Source organism: Leptomonas pyrrhocoris (genome assembly GCF_001293395.1).
Source record: "Leptomonas pyrrhocoris isolate H10 chromosome Unknown, whole genome shotgun sequence".
Lineage (NCBI taxonomy): Eukaryota > Euglenozoa > Kinetoplastea > Trypanosomatida > Trypanosomatidae > Leptomonas > Leptomonas pyrrhocoris.
The window spans coordinates 1-17,628 of NW_015438363.1; the positions used below are offsets into that span (position 1 = coordinate 1).

Genomic DNA, 17,628 nt, shown 5'->3' on the forward strand with positions numbered 1-17,628 from the left:
CAAGAAAAAGCACCAGTAACTCACGAGAGGGGTGTCGAGACCCTCTTGCGCTTTCAGCTCGTGCACAGTACGACCGCCACTGCGGCTGTACCGATGCGGATTTCAGAAAAGGACACGTTCACTACTCCAAAATGCCGTTGACGCGCAGGAACGCCTTCATGTTCGCTCTGCGTCTTGCAACCTTCTCGTACGCGACGTTGGCGTCCATCGAGCTGCCCACTGACAGCACGCACGCACGCAGGTGGTCGCCGTTCTGTCGCGTCAGACCGCCGTTCTCCAGGAACCACTCGAAGCCATCGCAGTCCAGTACGCGGGCCCACTGGTAAGAAGAGTAATCAGCAGAGTACGCTCACTGGAAGATGTGCAGGAAGTGACCGCTGTGGTAGCGCGGGGGGACGGCAGGGAGGTCCACCGCGTAACTCCGCAGCGCAGCCTGCTCCTTCTCCTCCACGCTGTGAAACTCCTTCGCATCGGAGACGGTGTGCTAGTGCATGTCGATAATGGACGCCTTTGTCACTTCAAGGTGACGAAAGCCCGCACCGTACGTCTCAGCAGCGCGCACGCGGCCCACAGGTGCCTGCGTAATGGGCTCCCTCGTCTCGCAGTGGATCGCATAGTCGCGCAGCACCTCGTCGTACATCGCCCAGTGCTCGTTGACCTGCTTCAGTTCCCCCTTGCCAGCGTCGTCCAGACCAGCACCCGCTTTGCGAATCTGCTCTTCGTAGTACACCACGAGGCGCAGGTCCTCGCCGGCCAGCCCACCACGGTCGTCGTACACAGCTTTAGTGCGGTGATCGAGAGAAGGGTCGAGGTAGATCTTGACTGTGTAAGCGGAAAACTCAGCGGCATAAGTCTCCTCCAGGTGCTGCATCTCGGGGTTGGTGTGTGAGGCGCAGATGTTATGGAAAGCGAGGCGGGGACGCACCAGCAACGTGCCCGTCTTCTCTGTACAAAAGCGGGGGCGTCGTGCTCTACCTTGAGCTTACCGAAGGCAGGGTATCAGGACTATAGCGTGCCCCGCACCAACAGAGGATTGGGGGACATCTTTCCGTGGAAATGTGGGTTTAAACGACTGGAAAGGGGAGATAAAAAGAAGAAGAGCCTCAGCGTTTAGACGGTAGGGAGATGCTTTTTCAATAGCTATGCAAGAGAGGTGCGGTGTAGGTACACGAAAGAGCGAACTTGATAGTCGTGAAGAGTGGCGTGTATCACTATTGAAGTCTACCGCAGTGCACACGAGAATTGGTGGTGATGGAGAAGAAAAAATATATGTGAGGACGGAAGACAAACGGAGGTGGAAACTGCAGGGGGTGAGGCGCAACCACGATGCCCAGTTGTAAAACCTCTAACAAGTGCAGGTCACATTACTGGCTGTGTCTGATTGAGAGGCTTCATACGCGGTGCAACAGCTCTTTTTATGTGATCCCCACGACATTCGATCCTGTACCCGCTTGCTGGTGCCCCCATTTGAGGAGCTCGCACGGTTTCAGAACTGCTTGACTTCTTTCTCTGTACGACATGATGGCAGAGAGCCGTTTCTTTTTCAATTTCCACTTTCCTACATTACAGCCCTTAGAGACGTGCTGTCACGGTTTCAATGAAAAGACTATCCATCGCATCCGCCACCGCCTCCTCGCTCATCTCACGCACCATCAGCGCACGTGCCCGCTGCCCCACACGCCGCGCGTGCTCCGGGTGTTGCAGCACATACCGCATCAGCTCCGCCGTCTTCTCTCGGCTCGGCACAGCCATTTTCATCCCCTCCTTGTACCTGTACGGTGAGTCGGGTGCGATCTCCTCCAGCCCGTCCAGCGGGATGCGGAAGCACGTGTCCGGTGTGATGAAGCCGCGCAGCCCACTCCACTCCGTGAGCAGCACCGGCAGCCCCATCGACATCGCCTCCGTCGCCGGCAGCCCCCAGCCCTCCGCCTTTGACGGGAACACGAAGGCGTCCGCACTCGCGTACAGCTGTGTCAGCTGCGGGCCGCTCATCGAAGTGCATAGCACCACAACATGAGGGAGGTCCTCGACCCCCCGCATGCCGTGCAGATGGCCCATCATTCCCCACCTCTCAATAAAGTGCACTAAATCGGAGCACCTGGCGTCCTCCGCGTAGCGATTCTTAAACTGTGTTTTGATCACCAGCGTCGTGCGGCCGCGCAGCTCCGGTGGGGCGTGCGGGCCAAAGGCGTCCCAGTACGCACCGAGCAGCACATCCCACCCCTTCCGAGCCTCCCACTTGAAGTTCGATAAGAACACGTAGCGCTGCAGCCGCTCCTCCGGCGCTAGATCTGGCAGACTGTCGAAACTGGCCGTGTCGCCTGGAGGGATTGTGATGGGCTCACGCTCGTAGTTTGCCGGGTCGAAGTCGTACACGTCCACCGCCTCCGGCACGACGCGTATCTTCGCCGGATCGATGCCGTTGCGGCGGTAGATCGTGGCGAAGAAGTCCGCCGTGGCCCAAATTTGGTCCCGCGACTCCCGCAGCGGTTGGACCCAGTTGGGTGGGATGTTGGACAGCTCGCTGAGGCTGCGAGCGATCTTCACGCTCACCACACTACCTTGCGTGGGGAGGTGGGCCGTATTACGATAGGCACGCATATGCAAGAAGAACACGCGGGCCCGCCGTTTCAACTCCTCATGCCAATACGAATCATCAGCTTCCGTGCCCACCGGCGCCGACAACACACGATTGTAGCGGCTTGTGTGGTAGGCCGCGTCCAGCACAGCGCCGCCTGGTTTCTGACACACCTGCCTTCCGATATGGGTGCGAATCGCGTACCGCTCCATCAAGGGCCGGATGTAGCCCATCGCCTCTCGGTTGAGGCCACAGCAGGCACAGGGAAAGTCGGTCTCATAGGAGATTACGGCCGGGAAATGCGAAGGGACAGCGGTGCTGTTCCACATTCGCAGCTGTGTCTGGCGGGTGCGCCACGGCTGCCCCACGCGGCGTCGCTGGAGCCCCGCGAGCAGCGGATGCATTCGCCTTCCGTACGCGTCGCGGAGAGAGAAAAGGGCAGAGAAGAGGCTCTGGACTATCGGGCTGCTGCGCCCCGCCGTAAGGTCGTCCCGCAGCACCGCCACGCCGCGGCTGCTCCACACCTGCCAGTCCGGGTACACCTCCTGCATCCGCAGCGACAGCGCCCACCCCCCGCGGTCCGGCGCGCCAGCACGTGATCGGGAAGCGTACTCGAGGGGTGCTGCGCGCCGCTTACGGAGAGGGCGCCTGCGAGGCCGCCGACGGCGTTGTAGAGGCTGCGGCTGAAGATACCGCAGTTCAGCGACACCGCGTCCACCACCTCCTCCCACGAGGCGCGTTGATCCGTGGCGAGGTACCCACTGAACCGCCGCGCCAGAAAAGGCACCAGCATCGCCGCGTCGTAGGTGCTGCCCACAATGGCTGCCTTCTCCAGCACCTGCAGGCGTTGCAGGTCGTGCGGCGACAGCTCCGCTCGTACCAGACCGGGCGGAAAGAGGGAAGGCGAGCCGGGCTGCTCCGCCGTTGCCAGGATGGTGCACTGCGCCGCCGCCACACGACCGCCGTTGCGCGTCGTCGCCGTCCGCAGCAGCGCATCCAACAGCCCCGTCCCCGCGCGCCGCGCCTCCGACGCATCGTCCGGCTCCGTGTACGCCATCCTCGACGCGCTCAAGAAGGACGGCAGCACCACAAAGTGCGTCCCCGCACCCCCGCCGCGCGTCCGCAGACCCGCGTCCACCAGCACCTCCAGCATCTCCGCCGGCTCCTTGTCGTAAAGCGAGTCGCCGTCTTCCACCGCACGCGCCACCACCGTCACCGCCTCCGCCAGGCACCGCGCACCTCTGCCGTCGCTCGCGTTCGCCAGTCGCAGGGCCGAGCGCACCGACGCAGCACTCACTTCCCACGTCCGCCACCGCGCACCGGACGTCAGCGACCCGCCCGCCTCGGCCGCCGCCACCGCCGACCCCGCCGTCGTCGAGCCCTTCGCCAACACGCCACGCACCGCACTCCGCACCGCAGTGGCCGACACGCGACTCACGACGACTGCGTGCGCCGCCACCGGTACCGCCGCTCCGTCGGCCGCGCGGTAGCACAGTGCCGCCTCCGACAGCAGCAGCGGCTGCAGCAGCTCACGCAGTAACTCCACTCCTGTGCTGTTGCTCAGCGGGTAGCCGACGAGCGGCATAATGAGCGCAATGGGGTTGGCCTTCCCTGACTCCACCTGCACGGGCTGCACCGGTACGATCTTTACGTTTGGGACTGTGATGATGCTTCCAATCGAGTTATAAAGGATGCACATCATAATTATAATAGTAGTTGCGGTTGTGACCAGCTTCGCGTAGTAAATGCGTCCTCTTGCAGAAATCCTGTTGTGGGCAGCGGACTTGCGCTTGGCCGAGGGCGGCGTCACCGGCGCTGCAGGGCCACGACGGAGACGCTGACATGGACCAGATTGTGATGACGGCGGCACCACCACCGCCTCGTCACCGCTGACACCCGGAGGCCCACTGCTACCCTTTCCCATGGCGTTTACGGAAACGATTCTGCAAGCAGAAAAAAAAAGAAACTACGAGAGGAATGCTTCAACATGCACTAAATGAAAAAGAACCGCTGGAAGTCCGTCTAGCTTTCGGAAAGGAGAAGGCGGTGCGTACGCCTGCGCACCAAAGAGAGGAGACGGTGTGTAACAAAAGCCTGCACCGACTGTATGCGTGAGGTTGGCGCAAAGGAGCACGTAGCACGACCAGAAACCTGCAGTTTGGGGGAAAAATAAGAAAAGGCAGTTAAAAAGAAACAATGAAGCAGCGAAATTATAGCACTCGCTGAGGTGCTTTGCGACAAGCAATCACGACTGGGTCGAGTCGTGTGCGTAACGGTGTGTCCACGGTATCTACTTCTTTTTATCGTCAACAGCACCGCAACTCGGACTTGAAAATACCCAGGAAAATGAACAATGAAGGAAAGCACTATAGAATAATAAAAAGATGAACAATGAACAACAAAAATTAGAAAACAATAAAATAAGAAAATAACAAACCAGATCAACAGTTGTATGATTGGATCTTTGAGCTCACGTAGGGACTATCGTAAACTCGTGGAGATCACGCTGAACCGGCGCCGCCTTTCTGGAGAATGAGGGGGGGGGGGGCGCGGTGGTGCGAAGGAGACGAAGGCGATGGGGACAAATGCGAGAAGAGTGAGCAGAGGAACACAAGAAGAGAGACGGAAGGAAACACACAGTCCACGCGGGCACCAAGTCACGCCCGAGGCGGAGACAGGCATTAAAAAGCGTAAGTATTTACAGCAACCAGCCGCGTAACGCCTGTTGCGGCAGACCGTTGAGAAGGGCAACCATTCGCGCATGGCACCTCATCATCGTCATGCTATGTGGTTGCATGGGGTTCTTATGGGCTGACAAACACAAGTCCTGCGGGATCCGTACGACGCGTGCACGCCCCGTGTGCGAGGAGCACGCGCGAGAAGAACGTCACCGCGCTGGCGTGTTGAGGAAACGGGACAGACCCCCCACTTGTCACACGGACATGCGGGAGGAACACGCACAGAGAAGAGAAAAAAAAGAGGAAAACGCACACCAACAACGCTAGCAAAGACACCAAGCACGCAGAGACGAAAAGAAGAAGAAGCCACAAAAAAGAAAAACGGAAATCAAGAGATGGAAATGCTACTGGGTGGTCGGCACGGTGCGGCAAAGACTCGTGTTAAATAGAGTTTGCTGCTGTCCCAGCAACATCGCTTCTCGGGGTTTTTGTTGTTTTTCCTGGTTTCGTACAGTTCTGATACGTTGTACGTGAGTCACCATCGATGTACGAAGGAGAAAGGACACAAGGACTTTTGAGGCCGAGTGCGACTGCACAGTGGCTTCGTTGCGCTTAAGCACGAAGTTCTACTCAGCGGAGGGGATGCCAATTAGTTTTCTCTCTTCTTCTTCCTGCCACTTGGCCTCACTCAAACGACGGTGTTGAAACGCTGTGTAAAAGACAGGAAACTGTGCCGTACATGCATGTCTTTTTGAAGGAAAAGACTTCTCACCACACAGTGGACGCGTTCATCATCCCGCACTGCGAAGCACCGCAGCCACTGGAAAGACTGTCCATCGCGTCCGCCACCGCCTCCTCGCTCATCTCACGCATCATCAGCGCACGTGCCCGCTGCCCCACACGCCGCGCGTGCTCCGGGTGTTGCAGCACATACCGCATCAGCTCCGCCGTCTTCTCTCGGCTCGGCACAGCCATCTTCATCCCCTCCTTGTACCTGTACGGTGAGTCGGGTGCGATCTCCTCCAGCCCGTCCAGCGGGATGCGGAAGCACGTGTCGGGCGTCGTGAAGTGGCGGCCAGCTCCTCCACCAATGCGCCGTGCACGTCTGTCAGAGGAACGCTGCAACGACGCTCAACGCACTGCTCGGAGATGCACTGGCCGTGACGGGCGCCGGCCGCCGCGATGAAGCAGACGCTGTTGGCGAGTTCGAGGGACATGAAAGTGAGAAGAGGAAAACAGTTGTTTTGGATGCAACCAGCAAAGAAAGAGGTGAGAAACAATCAAAACTGCTGTGAACGGGAAGCACTGAGGTGACAAAGTTGGACAGTAACGGGAGGTGGGTTGAATGGTATTCTACGGCGTGCAGGCGACGACAAGCAAGAAGAAACCGTAGAAGGACCAGCACCACCGCGAAGGAAACAGAAATCGCACGTTCGCGTAGAGCCAAAGTCCGTGCGACACGTTAATATTGATGCATAAGTTCCGCACGCGAGCTTTTCCTCCTTCTGGGAAGCCAAAGCGGGGGAGAAAGTGAATGAGGCAGCTTGCAATCTTCTTTATACTGTGTGTTTGTCTGTGAATAAGAGCGAAGTGCGCCGAGAGAGAAGACGAGGAAGGGATGCAAAATGAAGTGAGACGGTACACGGTTGATAAGAACACAGGAAAGTGGATACGTTCTAGAAACGAGATAAGTGCTCTGTTCAGCTACATCTGTCTGACTTGAAAAGGAGCAGCTAACAAAACAACACCAGTGAATGATATGACCGATAGTGCTGCGGCGCCAATGTGAGCCCGCGAGCGGAGACAGCGTCCAGCATGTGAATCTCGAATGCTTGGCAGCTTGCAGTTATACTCTTCCTTTCCTGCGACCTTATCTTCGCCAAAGGCAAAGCATACACACAGTGACGGGACAACAACACCGTATAGAAGGCTGCTGATAAGAGATTTTTATCGAAGAGAATGAAACGAAACGCCAAAAAAGTTGAAATCAAAGGGAGTCGTGGTTAGCGCATTCTCGTCATACAGGCACTGAGAAAACGAAAACAGTCGACTACTCTCTATTCAGGAAGGAGGGAAAGAAGAAGAAAAACAAATAAAGTGTAAACAGATTTCATTACATCCCGTGTATTGCTTTCTTTTTTCACTAAGGGTCAACGTCGTTCATGCACCGTTTTAATAAATAAGAAACTATATGACAGGGAGTTTCTTGCGGACTCAGATCGTCCGCATGTCCACCTCGTCGGGCTGGACAAGGGGCGGGACGGCGTGAAAACACTAAACAGCCTCTCCTGAAGAGAGGTCGACGAGAGGGGAGAGAAGAGAAAGGGATAGTAGTGCAACATGAAGCTTTCGATTCATCTCCCGGCGATTTTTCATGTCGCAAGTTTTCAGGAAAGAAGAAAGAAAATGGATGTCGGAATTGAAAAAGAGGCTCAGGGATGAGCTAGTTTCAGTATAAAGGAGGTCACATCCCCTCACTAGAAAGAGCGAAAACATGACGGAGCGAGGCAACAAAGAGAACAGAAGACATAAAAGGTACCCTCGGCACACCAGGTATTACTTTTGAAAAAATCCTACAAATATAAATATTTTGGTAAATAAAATAGCTGTTGAAAGCGAAAATGTTAGGGAAGAGAAGAAATTACACTGGACGCTGCTTCTCCGCAGCTTTAAATATAACGACCATTGACGATGTTAGTTGCTAAGAAGAAAGGACGTCTACGAAGCACTCACCAACAAGTACTACATATGAAATAATAAAAAGGTTAGAAGATGATGTTGCATTGCAAAAAGCACCGCTTCAAGCGAGCAAAGGAGTGCCTGGCACACAGCAGATAAGCTTCAAAAAAAAACCCTGCGTAGCGATACAATGCAAAGAAGAGAACGGCATCATTGAAAGAATGTTAAAGAAGTCGTCGTTTACAGCGGAACTGGGGCTTGCTTTCCGCCAGGATTCTGGGGCGGCGGCGGCGGAGAACCGTAGCCGTTCGGCGGCGCTGCCTGGTACGTGCCTTGTTGCGGTGGAGCTGTATATTGCACAGGCGACCCATACGCATATGTTTGCGGTGGCTGTGCGTTCGAATTTTGGTAGTATTGATTTGCAGGCGTCGCCTGTGGATATTGGACTTGAGTGTCTGCCTGATTTCCATATGGCTGTGAAGGCTTATTTTGCGAGGGCCGGGGCCGGGGTGGGGGTCGCCGACGCTGATTCTTCTTCTCAGCAGAGCTTCCGGCTGCATAGCCTGCCGCGCAGCATGCCGCACACAACGCCGCGCAGCACAAGTAGAAGCAGCCGTACCGGCTCTCTGTCGAGTACACGACGGAAAGTGTGTTACTCTCAGGATTCGAGGCGAAGATGGCCTCGGCGATGTTGCCACACGTCACCGTTTCGTACTCGTTGCTCTCGCGCACAAGCAGCTGAAGATGCACAGAAGCAGGCGCAACCGATAGTTTGTCGGCTACCAGTTCCCGCACCACGTCCACGGACGCATTCGGTGGCAGGTCAAAATTGAATGTCTGCTTCGTCTGTCCAAAGAAAGCGTGCTCCTCCGACTCGCACACGACGTGCACATTTCGATCGTGTGGAAGACGCACCTCCACCGTCTGAAATTCCATGTCAGTTGTCATGGTTCCACAAGGTGTCTTATCAGTCTTGGTCAAAGTAAAACAGAAGTGAAAGGAGCAACAAAACAGAAGCAAACAATAACAGAAAAAGAGAATCCTTCAGGCACAGGATTACCTTCGGATTATACGCAGCAGAGTAATGAAAATCCATTGACGGTGAAGAAGCCAGGCGAGGTTTGGGAACAAAGTGGCTCGTAGAAAGCGCGATCAAGCATTAACATTAAGATTGAAAGGGACGTAGATCGAACGCACGTACCGCCGCGATAACGGTGACAGCATAAATTCAAAAGAGAGAGCGGACGGCAAGATGTAAAGCGTGCATCGTGCTACAGAAATAGAAGCCGCTTTTATCGTACCCCACGTCCTGTTTCTTTCGCAAACAAAACGAGGAATAGTTTTTTTTTTTCCAGTCCGCTAAAGTGCCGACAGGGTTGAAAGCATTTTTCGTTGCAATTAGAGACCTTAGGGTGAGCCACTCATTGCATGTAAGTACATCCAAACACAAAAAGAAGGAAAACATGAAGGTATTGATGCAACAAAGAAGTCAAACAGCTGCCGAGTGGACTCAATCAGGTGTAGTCGGTGAAAAAAAATTTTTGTGTGAAGATGATACTATACTTTGAAGAGAGCAGCGAACAACGTCACAGCGGCGTACTTGGTTCCTTTGTTTGTTTGTTTCGATAGTGGTGCATGGCAAACAGCACGCGCAGGAAGAGCAAGACGACGACCACCGCAGCAGAAATGGCTGATCTGCGAATGTTGGCTTGCACTGAAAGTAAAAAAGACCACAGACAATTGCTGAGGATGATAACAGAGCAAAACTTTAAAGAGGAGAACGATAATAGCAAACCGTTGCATGCGAGACAGCAACAAAGAAATAGCTCAATTGTGTACCCGATCACTTTAGTCAGACTAGTTTTCGACCGTTCTTAGTGTTTTCTATCAGCATCCCTTCGACCTCTGGCAATCACGAGACCTGCAGCACTCCTGTGCAGTTCGCAGCTCTCGCTACACCTGCCTCAGCAAGCAAAAAGTCGCAGTAGCACAGTCAAATTACAGTATTTGCTGTTTTGCAGTGCTTTGCGCCTAAGGTGTACCGCATTTTGCGCAAACGTGCAGTTCTACGGAGGTCTAACATTGCCGCGAACTGTGTAAGCTCCCAAAAATGGTCTGGATCCCAACAAATTTATGCGAGGAGAAGTCAGTCCCGTTGTCGACGCCACTGTTGCCGAGTATCGGAGGCTTTGCTTGTGCCAAGGAAAACGAAACCATCAGATGGAAAGCAAACTTCGTTACCCTGGCCATTGCTTCAAGCAAGCCTTGCGCCAAGAAAATACACGGGAAAATGTCAAATATGTTGACAACTATCAGTGGAGACAGAAACACTGCCAGAGACTACAAGTTTTCATTTCTCCTTCCGTAGCAGTCAAGTAACCACGCACCTCCCTCTGTTCCGAGCGCCACTGACACTCGACTAGAAACAGTCGTTCAAATCTGTTTTTCCACAGATCAGTTTCTTTGCTTTTACTCTCATGCTGTTCACACCTGTCACGACGTACAACGCATCCTGGCTTCCCTTTGGGTAACCCTAGTGAAGAAAACACATCACTGCAGCATAAATGACTTCGCACAGATCCGCAGATAAGGACTCAAAACAACAAAAGCGGAAACCGGCTTTAACAGCGAGTGGTTTGGAACTCGTGCAACTAGACTCACATCCATCATAGGAAAAGTAGGCTTCCAGCCATTTTGCATTCGCTGTTCTACGCTCGTTACCGTTGACTGGTTTAAAACTAGGTCAGCAAGAGAAAAATAACGATCCGGCAGCAGACTGTGAAGATCAAAAAAGCGTGTGGGTATGACAAATTAAAAAATGTCCACAGTACGTACTCGCATAAAAGGGGCCTAATTCTGCATATCCAAAGAACTCAGGTTTCTTTGGTATATTTCTGGAGAGCTGAGCGTCGTGCAACCTGGTATGAAAGTGGAAAAGCAAGATCCCGTCATTAAAAAAAAAAAGCACTGCTTTACTGAGTATAGCTGGTAACAAACGAAGACAAGAGAGAAAGACGTTCAAATCTGAAAAGAAAAGGTGACAGGAGGGGGGGGGGGAGAAGCACTCAAGGAGTGAGATTGATGCTTTTCGGTAGCTTCCCTGTTTTTTCAAACCTGTTTGGGGTGTACACATAATATAATCTTGTAAACAAAAGCTTTTGCTGTCTGCCTTTCTTTCTCCATTCAGTTTTTTCCTGCTTCTTTTGAAAAAGCGATGATCGTAGGGGGTGTTTGGTCTTCATCTCTCTCTATACGTGTTGTGTAGTTGAGCCGGCTTTCGTCAAAATAACGGAAGTAGTGGTTCGTTTTCGAACTTCTCATGGAAGAAGCACTGAATAAGAAGTAGTGCTGTTGCGTTGCCTGCTAGCGTGCAGCTTTGGAGCAATACGACGCGTGTACAACGCCGAGTTGGAAAAAGTTGGTTTGTATTAGTGGTTTGCTTTTAGCTTTTTGTTTAGTATTTTACTGTGGCAAAAGCGCAACCAATCCCTTCTTTTTCTTTGCGTATAATCCTTCTTTGGATGCTGTAGCACCTTGGACGTAGGGCTTGCATAATTGTTTCCCTGTTTAGCGTGGCGCTACTTTCTTCTCGCTTGTGAAGGCTGTCAACTCTCCATCTCGCTCTTGTTTGATTGTCTGAATTTTATAGACGGATGCCTTCCTCAAGCACATAAGCTTGAATGAAACTTTTGGTCCACTTTGTTGGCATTGCGTATACGTTTGGCGCTTTTTTCCCCTCTTTTTTTCTAGCCCCTGTGGATAGTTACTTGAAGCAACTCTGTTTTTGCATTTTCTAAACCAGCGAAATGACCGTGATTATTACACATCTCGGAAAGCACTTTTTTCGGAAAGAAGAATTTGTCTTCTTTTCCTGCAACAGTAACAGAACTGACTCACATTACCTTTGAAAGTAACAGAATGAGAAATAAAACGGAGATACTGCTGAAGATTTCTGTTTGGGACTCTCATAATGCGTTTTACGATCGGTGCGTAGAGACGAAAGACAAATTTTATGTTGTGTCATGGTGAGGGAGATCACCAGGTGTATTACGCTCAGAAGTAAACGGACTCTCTCTTTAACTCAGAGGTATCCATCTGCCAGTGAACGACAAATGTTTTTGGTGCATCAGCAGCCAAAATCTTTTAAATGTTCTCTAATTCTCTTTTTCTCTCACTCGCTCGCTCCCTCTCTCTATCGATCTCTCTGTATTATCCAATTTTGTGTCGTCGAAAAATCGAGGTTGCGCACTCAGTTATTGGAGGAAAAAAAATTGATCGTTTTCATTATTGTACAAACATACTTACCTTTTTGCGACAGCTTGTGCGGAAGAGATGGAGAAGCCTAGCATCAAGCACTTGGATTTTCAACTTCAACGAGAGAAGGCACGCTCAAGAGACCTAGAAGTTGAGTGCAAGGCACTACACACTCAAATCGCGCAACTGGAGCAAGACAAGGCAGGACTTCGGCGGGAAAAACTGGTACTCAGCGAGGAAGCAAAAAAGATTTCAAAGCTAGACGACCGCGTACACTTACTTCAGAAAGACATCGAAAGCCGCGATGCTATCATCGCAAGCGAGCGAGCCGCAGCGGAGCAGGCTCGTGCGGAAACAGAGGAAGTCCGCAATAATGCCAATGCGTCGATTGCGCAATGGGTTGACGCGGAAAAGCAGTGGACCTCCGAACAGGCAGCTCTAAATGAGGCAGCGATGCAGTTTCGTGGCAAGATTGAAGAAATGGAGGCATCACTGCATGCGCTGAAAACTGAGCACGCGGAAACCACGCGGCTTCTCGACGTCGAGCGTGAGCGAGCTAAAAAACTGACAGAAGCTCGCGATGCGTTAGAAGCTGAAGTGAGGAGCTTTCACTCGCAGGCAGAAAAGCTGCAAACCAAAATCTGCGATTTAGAGCAAACGATCTATAAGCTCGATCTTGCTGGCGACAAGCAGAGGGAAACGATTGATTTGAAAGATACCGAAATCCGGACGCTCGAGGCCGCCCTCGAAAACGAGCATCGAACGGTGGAGCGAATGGAGCAGACAATCAGCTCGCTTAATGATCGCATCAACGCGGTGAAGATGGTGAGCCTCGGAGAGAAGGGCGAGAACGAGAAACTGCAGTGCGACATCAGCGATGCAAGGAAAGAGATTGCTCGGCTGAATCTTCATGTGGAATCATTGAAACGTGATGCCAATTTTTCCGCCCAGAGTCAAGCAGGTCTTCAGAAAGCGCTAGACGAAATGAGGGAGAAGTGCCGTATGCAGCAGGAGGATTTGAAAGAGAAGAGTGTTGAGATACGGCGGCAAGAACTCACCATCAGCCAACTTAACGCGGAGCTTAAGAAAAGCGAAAACCAGGGCGGAGAGTGGTCGTTCCAAAATTCGTCTCTGGAAGCTGAGCTGCAGCGAGCAAAAGATGCTCTGAAAACCGCTACCAGTGTGACCGAGACGTTCGCTTTAGAAAAGGATGACCTAGCTTTGAAAGCGCGTCAGCTGCAGAGTATTATCGAATCAAAAGATGAAGAGATGGTGCTTTTGCAGAACCAGTCGGAGGAGAAAGTCGAAGTTCTCACGCAAGATGTTCGCAATCTTGAGAAAGAGGTTGCTGCTCGGCAGGGAGTGATCAACGACTTAACGGAACAGCTGAATTCGACGAGCGAAAAGAACGCAAAGTACTATGCCAAAGTTCTCGAAGAATCTGAGATCGCTGGAAAAGTCCGGCAAGAGTTGTCGCAGATGCTGTCTCACGCTCATGCGAAGGAACGAGAACTCCATTTTTGCAACTGCGTGGCAGAAAAATCGCACTTGTTTTCCGCGTGGCTCAGCGAATGGTATGCATTCCCGCAAACGCAGACGAGAGCGTTGTTTGATTTTTGGCAGAACTCTCAGAGGGAGGCGGCAGAGCAAAGGCAGCAACTTTTTTCTCTCTCCCAGAAGATGGAAGAGGCGACGCGCACTATTTCTACGCAAGACGAAGTAGTACTCCAGAAAGAACGGCTGATCACAGAAATGCAGCAAGAATCAGCACGGAAAGCGCACGAGGTTGAAGAGTTGGCAGCAATGAACGCGGGCAACAAGGCTTGTATTGAGGGCTTGCAAGCCGAATTGAACGAAGCGACTCAACGGATCGACACGCTTTCGAGAGAAGCGGAGCTTCTGAACCAACAGCTGATCATGAAAGAAGCGGCGCTAAGTGAGAATGACGCGTTGCGTGCTGAAACCCACTCCTGTGCACTCGCTGATCTTTCCGCAGCGTCAGACCTGCAATCGTGCGCTTTGAATTTCTGTAGTGAGCAAGCGGATCATTTGCACAGTTTGTGGAGTTCACGCGTGGAGACTTTAGTGGATTTCTTCGTGACCACTCTGGCGGGTGCACATGAAGAAAAAACTCAACTTTCGTTGGCAAAGAGGCAAGCAGAGTCTACGTGTCGTGAGCTCACTGCCTTTGTGAAGGAAGCCAAAGTAGCCATGAGCAAGGGCGACAACGCTGTGGCAGAAAAACAAGAATCTCTCATGAGTCGCATCACCCTTCTCGAAGGACAGAGAGCACTGTCACACAGAGAGAAGGAGCAGGCCACTACCCAACTTTCCGCGCTGCTGCGTCGCTTCGAGGATGAGCAAAAGGCGCACGAGAGTTTCAAAAGAGAGTCACAGATCATGTTGGAAGCTGAGCAGGCGAAAAGCGCAGCGGCTGAAAAAAACTCTGCCAAGCTGCGTGCTGCCATCAACTACGAAGTGTCGCGTAAATGCGAATACAAGGCAGCATTAGAGGAGGTGAAAAGACGATTTGGCGAGAGCGAAGAAATGCGCGTTGCTGAGTCCGCGCGTGCTTTAGAGGCAATTAAGAAGGCAAACGGTGAATCCAACTACTGGGTGATGTGCTTTGATCGCCTTAAAAAGATGGTGGAGCAGAGCCGTAAAAGCGGAAAACGGCTTCCCTCGATCGATGCGGACACAATCCACCGGCTTGAAGAAGCGAAAACAAGCATTGCCCCAATGCAAGCACAAGACGTTAACTTTGCGGTTTCGGATGCACCAAAGCTGAAGCGTCTGCGTGATGAGGCAACTGGGGCGTCAAGGTAAGTCTTTCAACCGCAGAGGACCCAGAGAATGGATCCACACACATTCAACCTTAAAGAAAAGAAACTAAATGCGGACGTTGAGTTACCTGCGTCACACATGTTTTTTTTTTCTCTGTTCCGCTTCTGCATTTTTTTTAGATTTCCTAGATCTCTTTGTTGTATTGCTAATGTTTTCAAGATTGGTTAGAAACCTCATTTCATATACATCTTGGTTTTTTCTTTTTGTTCAACGTATATTGCTACTTAAATGGCGACATTCCGTTTTCCCCGTTCTATAGAAGCTGCATTTTAGAATGGGAACTATTATTATTATCGCCAAGTGTGAATTTGCACATCTGGGGCGAGGTCACTTCCACTTGTCAGATCCTATTTTTTTTTTTTGCTGCGTGACGTCATTCTATCGGCTGTTTTGATGAACCTTAAACAGGTTAGGTTTGCTGCTCTCTGACCTCTTTGGTGAGTGCTAACATTTACCCTTTTCGCCTATCTGATGCGCACAAAAAAAGACGCGCAATGTAAAGTCAAGTAAATATCGTATGCTGAATCACAACTTTGCTTTCTCTCTTCTCTCTTTCTCTTCTCTCCTTATTTTTTTGAATATAGCTTCTCTCTGGAACACCAACGTGTCGGTTTGCATCTGTGCTTGCATCAGTGTGAAAGAGAGAGAATAGTTCTGCTCACAGAGGATGCATCACTATGTTAAAACACAACAATTGTCTTCTAAAGGCCCGCTTGACGACCTTTAATCCCTGGAAGCACAGGCCTGGAGGATTGCATCTAAACGGGCGACCACAGATGGTTAACCCGCATTTTTACCGAAACAAATACAAGCAGCTGAACCCAGATGACCCCTCTCGCCTCTTAAAGCCCAGCCACGTCTTGCTGAAGCGCTGCCCCATTTGCAAACGGACAAAATTTGTCGACATTAAGGACAAGAACATGTTCCACACGTGCTGCGAGGGAGCCGTGATGAAGCTGTACTCCGACATGAAGAGTGTGATGAACGTGGAGCAGAAAGTCCTCTCTCTTACGCGACAGTGGGATGTGGAAAACGATCGACCGTGGAGCAATCCTCATCGGCCAAAGCCAAAAGGACGGTCGAAGTTGAAGAAGAAGTAGGTTTGAGTAACATCATCAGCAACACTGTTTTGCCCTGCTGAAACAATGCGCACTACTTGCTCACACAACGAAAAGAGTTTTTTTTCCACCTTAGTCTTTTTGCTTTTTTTTGTTTGCGGGGGAATGCTTACTTCGACCGAGTGTCATCTCCTGCTGGTTGCGTTAAGGTGCGCGTTGTGTGTGTTCGCGTCCTCGCTCTCTTTTGATGCAGAAAGCAAATTCCGGTGCCGAGAAAAAGCATTGCTGAAGTTTCAAACTTGCCCTTGTACCTTTCTCCCGCTGCGACTGCGGGAAAAGGTATTCATCTCGTCTTGGCGCATCATAGTGTCTTTTATTGTACTCGCTCTTTTCCGTTCTTCACATTTCTGATCGCCATAAAGAATCTACACTTCTGTTCAATCATATACACTCACATTACTACACAAGCTAACTTGTGATCTATACATCATCATGGGCTGGTTTAGCTGGGTCTGGGACTGGCTGTCCTACTTGGGCTTGTCCAACAAGACAGGTAAGCTCTTGTTTCTTGGACTTGACAACGCCGGCAAGACAACGCTGCTCGGCAAGTTGGCCACCAACCAAGTCCACGTGCACCGCCCCACCTTCCATCCCAATGCCGAGGACCTGACCCTCGGAGGCATCAAGCTGAAGACGATCGACATGGGTGGCCATCTGCAGGCACGTCGTCTGTGGAAGGATTACTTCACGAAAGTTGACGGTGTCGTGTTCATCGTGGACGCAGCCTCACCCGTGCGCTTCCCAGAGGCGAAGCAGGAGCTGGACATGCTGCTGCAGTCGGAGGAGTTGGCCAAGACTCCCTTTCTCATCCTCGGCAATAAAATTGATATGCCCGGATGCACCTGCTCCGAGGGCCAGCTCGTGGCAGAGATGGGCCTGGACGGTGCGCTGACTGGCAAGGCAACAAAGGTGACTGACCCCAACGTGCGCCCCTTGGAGGTGTACATGTGCAGTGTGGTGAAAAATGTTGGTTACGGCGACGGCTTCCGCTGGCTCTCGCAGTATCTGAAGAATTCGCAATAAGCTGTGTGATGGGATCCAAATGTGCTGATCATAGGGCGAAGGAAGAATGGATGGGAATGGGTTTTATAAATGTGCGAGCTACGTTATCAGCAGCATGACTAGCTTCTTATTTTAAACGTGTGCGTACGGGCTCTTTATTGTTGTTTGCCGTTGAAATGTGAGAAGGGGCCCAAAAAGCAACTCAATTAGAAAGCTACATAACGGCGTGTTTATTTCTGTCGAAGTAGGCACTTCTAGATTTGCTGAGGAATGCGATCCTGTTGTTTGGCGTTTCAAAAAAAAAAATATGTTTGTTTGTGTTGGCTTTCTTTCTTTAAAGTTATCTACTGTGTGCCTGCCTCGTAAATATATGCATTTACTTGCTTTCTTCGTCAGGATCGACACAAAAAGTCGTGTTCTGTCTTGAGTGATATTGTTTTCTTTTTCTAACCGTGGGGGCTCGCACGAAAAGCCC

At 51.6% G+C, this 17,628-nt stretch overlaps 7 protein-coding genes across 9 annotated transcripts; 3 read left to right on the forward strand and 4 right to left on the reverse strand.

Annotated features, from left to right (window-relative positions):
- Positions 1–484: 484 nt before the first annotated feature.
- Positions 485–1,222, reverse strand: ABB37_04194 (putative metallo-peptidase Clan MA(E) Family M3; the record flags this gene model as incomplete). Its single annotated transcript, XM_015801770.1, has 1 exon — positions 485–1,222. The coding sequence occupies exon 1, from the start codon at positions 869–871 to the stop codon at positions 485–487; it is 387 nt and encodes a 128-aa protein (XP_015659171.1). The 5' UTR covers positions 872–1,222.
- A 350-nt stretch (positions 1,223–1,572) lies between these two features.
- ABB37_04195 (mannosyltransferase-like protein) lies at positions 1,573–2,907 on the reverse strand (the record flags this gene model as incomplete). Its single annotated transcript, XM_015801771.1, has 1 exon — positions 1,573–2,907. The coding sequence occupies one exon, from the start codon at positions 2,905–2,907 to the stop codon at positions 1,573–1,575; it is 1,335 nt and encodes a 444-aa protein (XP_015659172.1).
- A 128-nt stretch (positions 2,908–3,035) lies between these two features.
- ABB37_04196 (mannosyltransferase-like protein) lies at positions 3,036–5,104 on the reverse strand (the record flags this gene model as incomplete). The annotated part of the gene is made up of 1 exon (XM_015801772.1): positions 3,036–5,104. Exon 1 carries the CDS (start codon positions 4,500–4,502, stop codon positions 3,036–3,038), a length of 1,467 nt encoding a protein of 488 aa, XP_015659173.1. The 5' UTR covers positions 4,503–5,104.
- Positions 5,105–8,175: 3,071 nt separating this feature from the next.
- On the reverse strand, positions 8,176–8,996 carry ABB37_04197 (hypothetical protein; the record flags this gene model as incomplete). The annotated part of the gene is made up of 1 exon (XM_015801773.1): positions 8,176–8,996. Exon 1 carries the CDS (start codon positions 8,881–8,883, stop codon positions 8,176–8,178), a length of 708 nt encoding a protein of 235 aa, XP_015659174.1. The 5' UTR covers positions 8,884–8,996.
- A 3,177-nt stretch (positions 8,997–12,173) lies between these two features.
- ABB37_04198 (hypothetical protein) lies at positions 12,174–15,015 on the forward strand (the record flags this gene model as incomplete). 2 transcript variants are annotated; one of them, XM_015801774.1, is made up of 1 exon in its annotated part: positions 12,174–15,015. In XM_015801774.1, the coding sequence occupies exon 1, from the start codon at positions 12,268–12,270 to the stop codon at positions 15,013–15,015; it is 2,748 nt and encodes a 915-aa protein (XP_015659175.1). In that variant the 5' UTR covers positions 12,174–12,267. The 2 variants fall into 2 exon arrangements, with proteins under 2 accessions (XP_015659175.1, XP_015659176.1); XM_015801775.1 differs by having other exon boundaries at positions 12,187–15,015.
- Positions 15,016–15,615: 600 nt separating this feature from the next.
- Positions 15,616–16,133, forward strand: ABB37_04199 (hypothetical protein; the record flags this gene model as incomplete). Its single annotated transcript, XM_015801776.1, has 1 exon — positions 15,616–16,133. The coding sequence occupies exon 1, from the start codon at positions 15,711–15,713 to the stop codon at positions 16,131–16,133; it is 423 nt and encodes a 140-aa protein (XP_015659177.1). The 5' UTR covers positions 15,616–15,710.
- A 378-nt stretch (positions 16,134–16,511) lies between these two features.
- Positions 16,512–17,174, forward strand: ABB37_04200 (putative ras-like small GTPase; the record flags this gene model as incomplete). 2 transcript variants are annotated; one of them, XM_015801777.1, is made up of 1 exon in its annotated part: positions 16,512–17,174. In XM_015801777.1, exon 1 carries the CDS (start codon positions 16,584–16,586, stop codon positions 17,172–17,174), a length of 591 nt encoding a protein of 196 aa, XP_015659178.1. In that variant the 5' UTR covers positions 16,512–16,583. The 2 variants fall into 2 exon arrangements, with proteins under 2 accessions (XP_015659178.1, XP_015659179.1); XM_015801778.1 differs by having other exon boundaries at positions 16,558–17,174.
- Between the last annotated feature and the right edge of the window lie 454 nt (positions 17,175–17,628).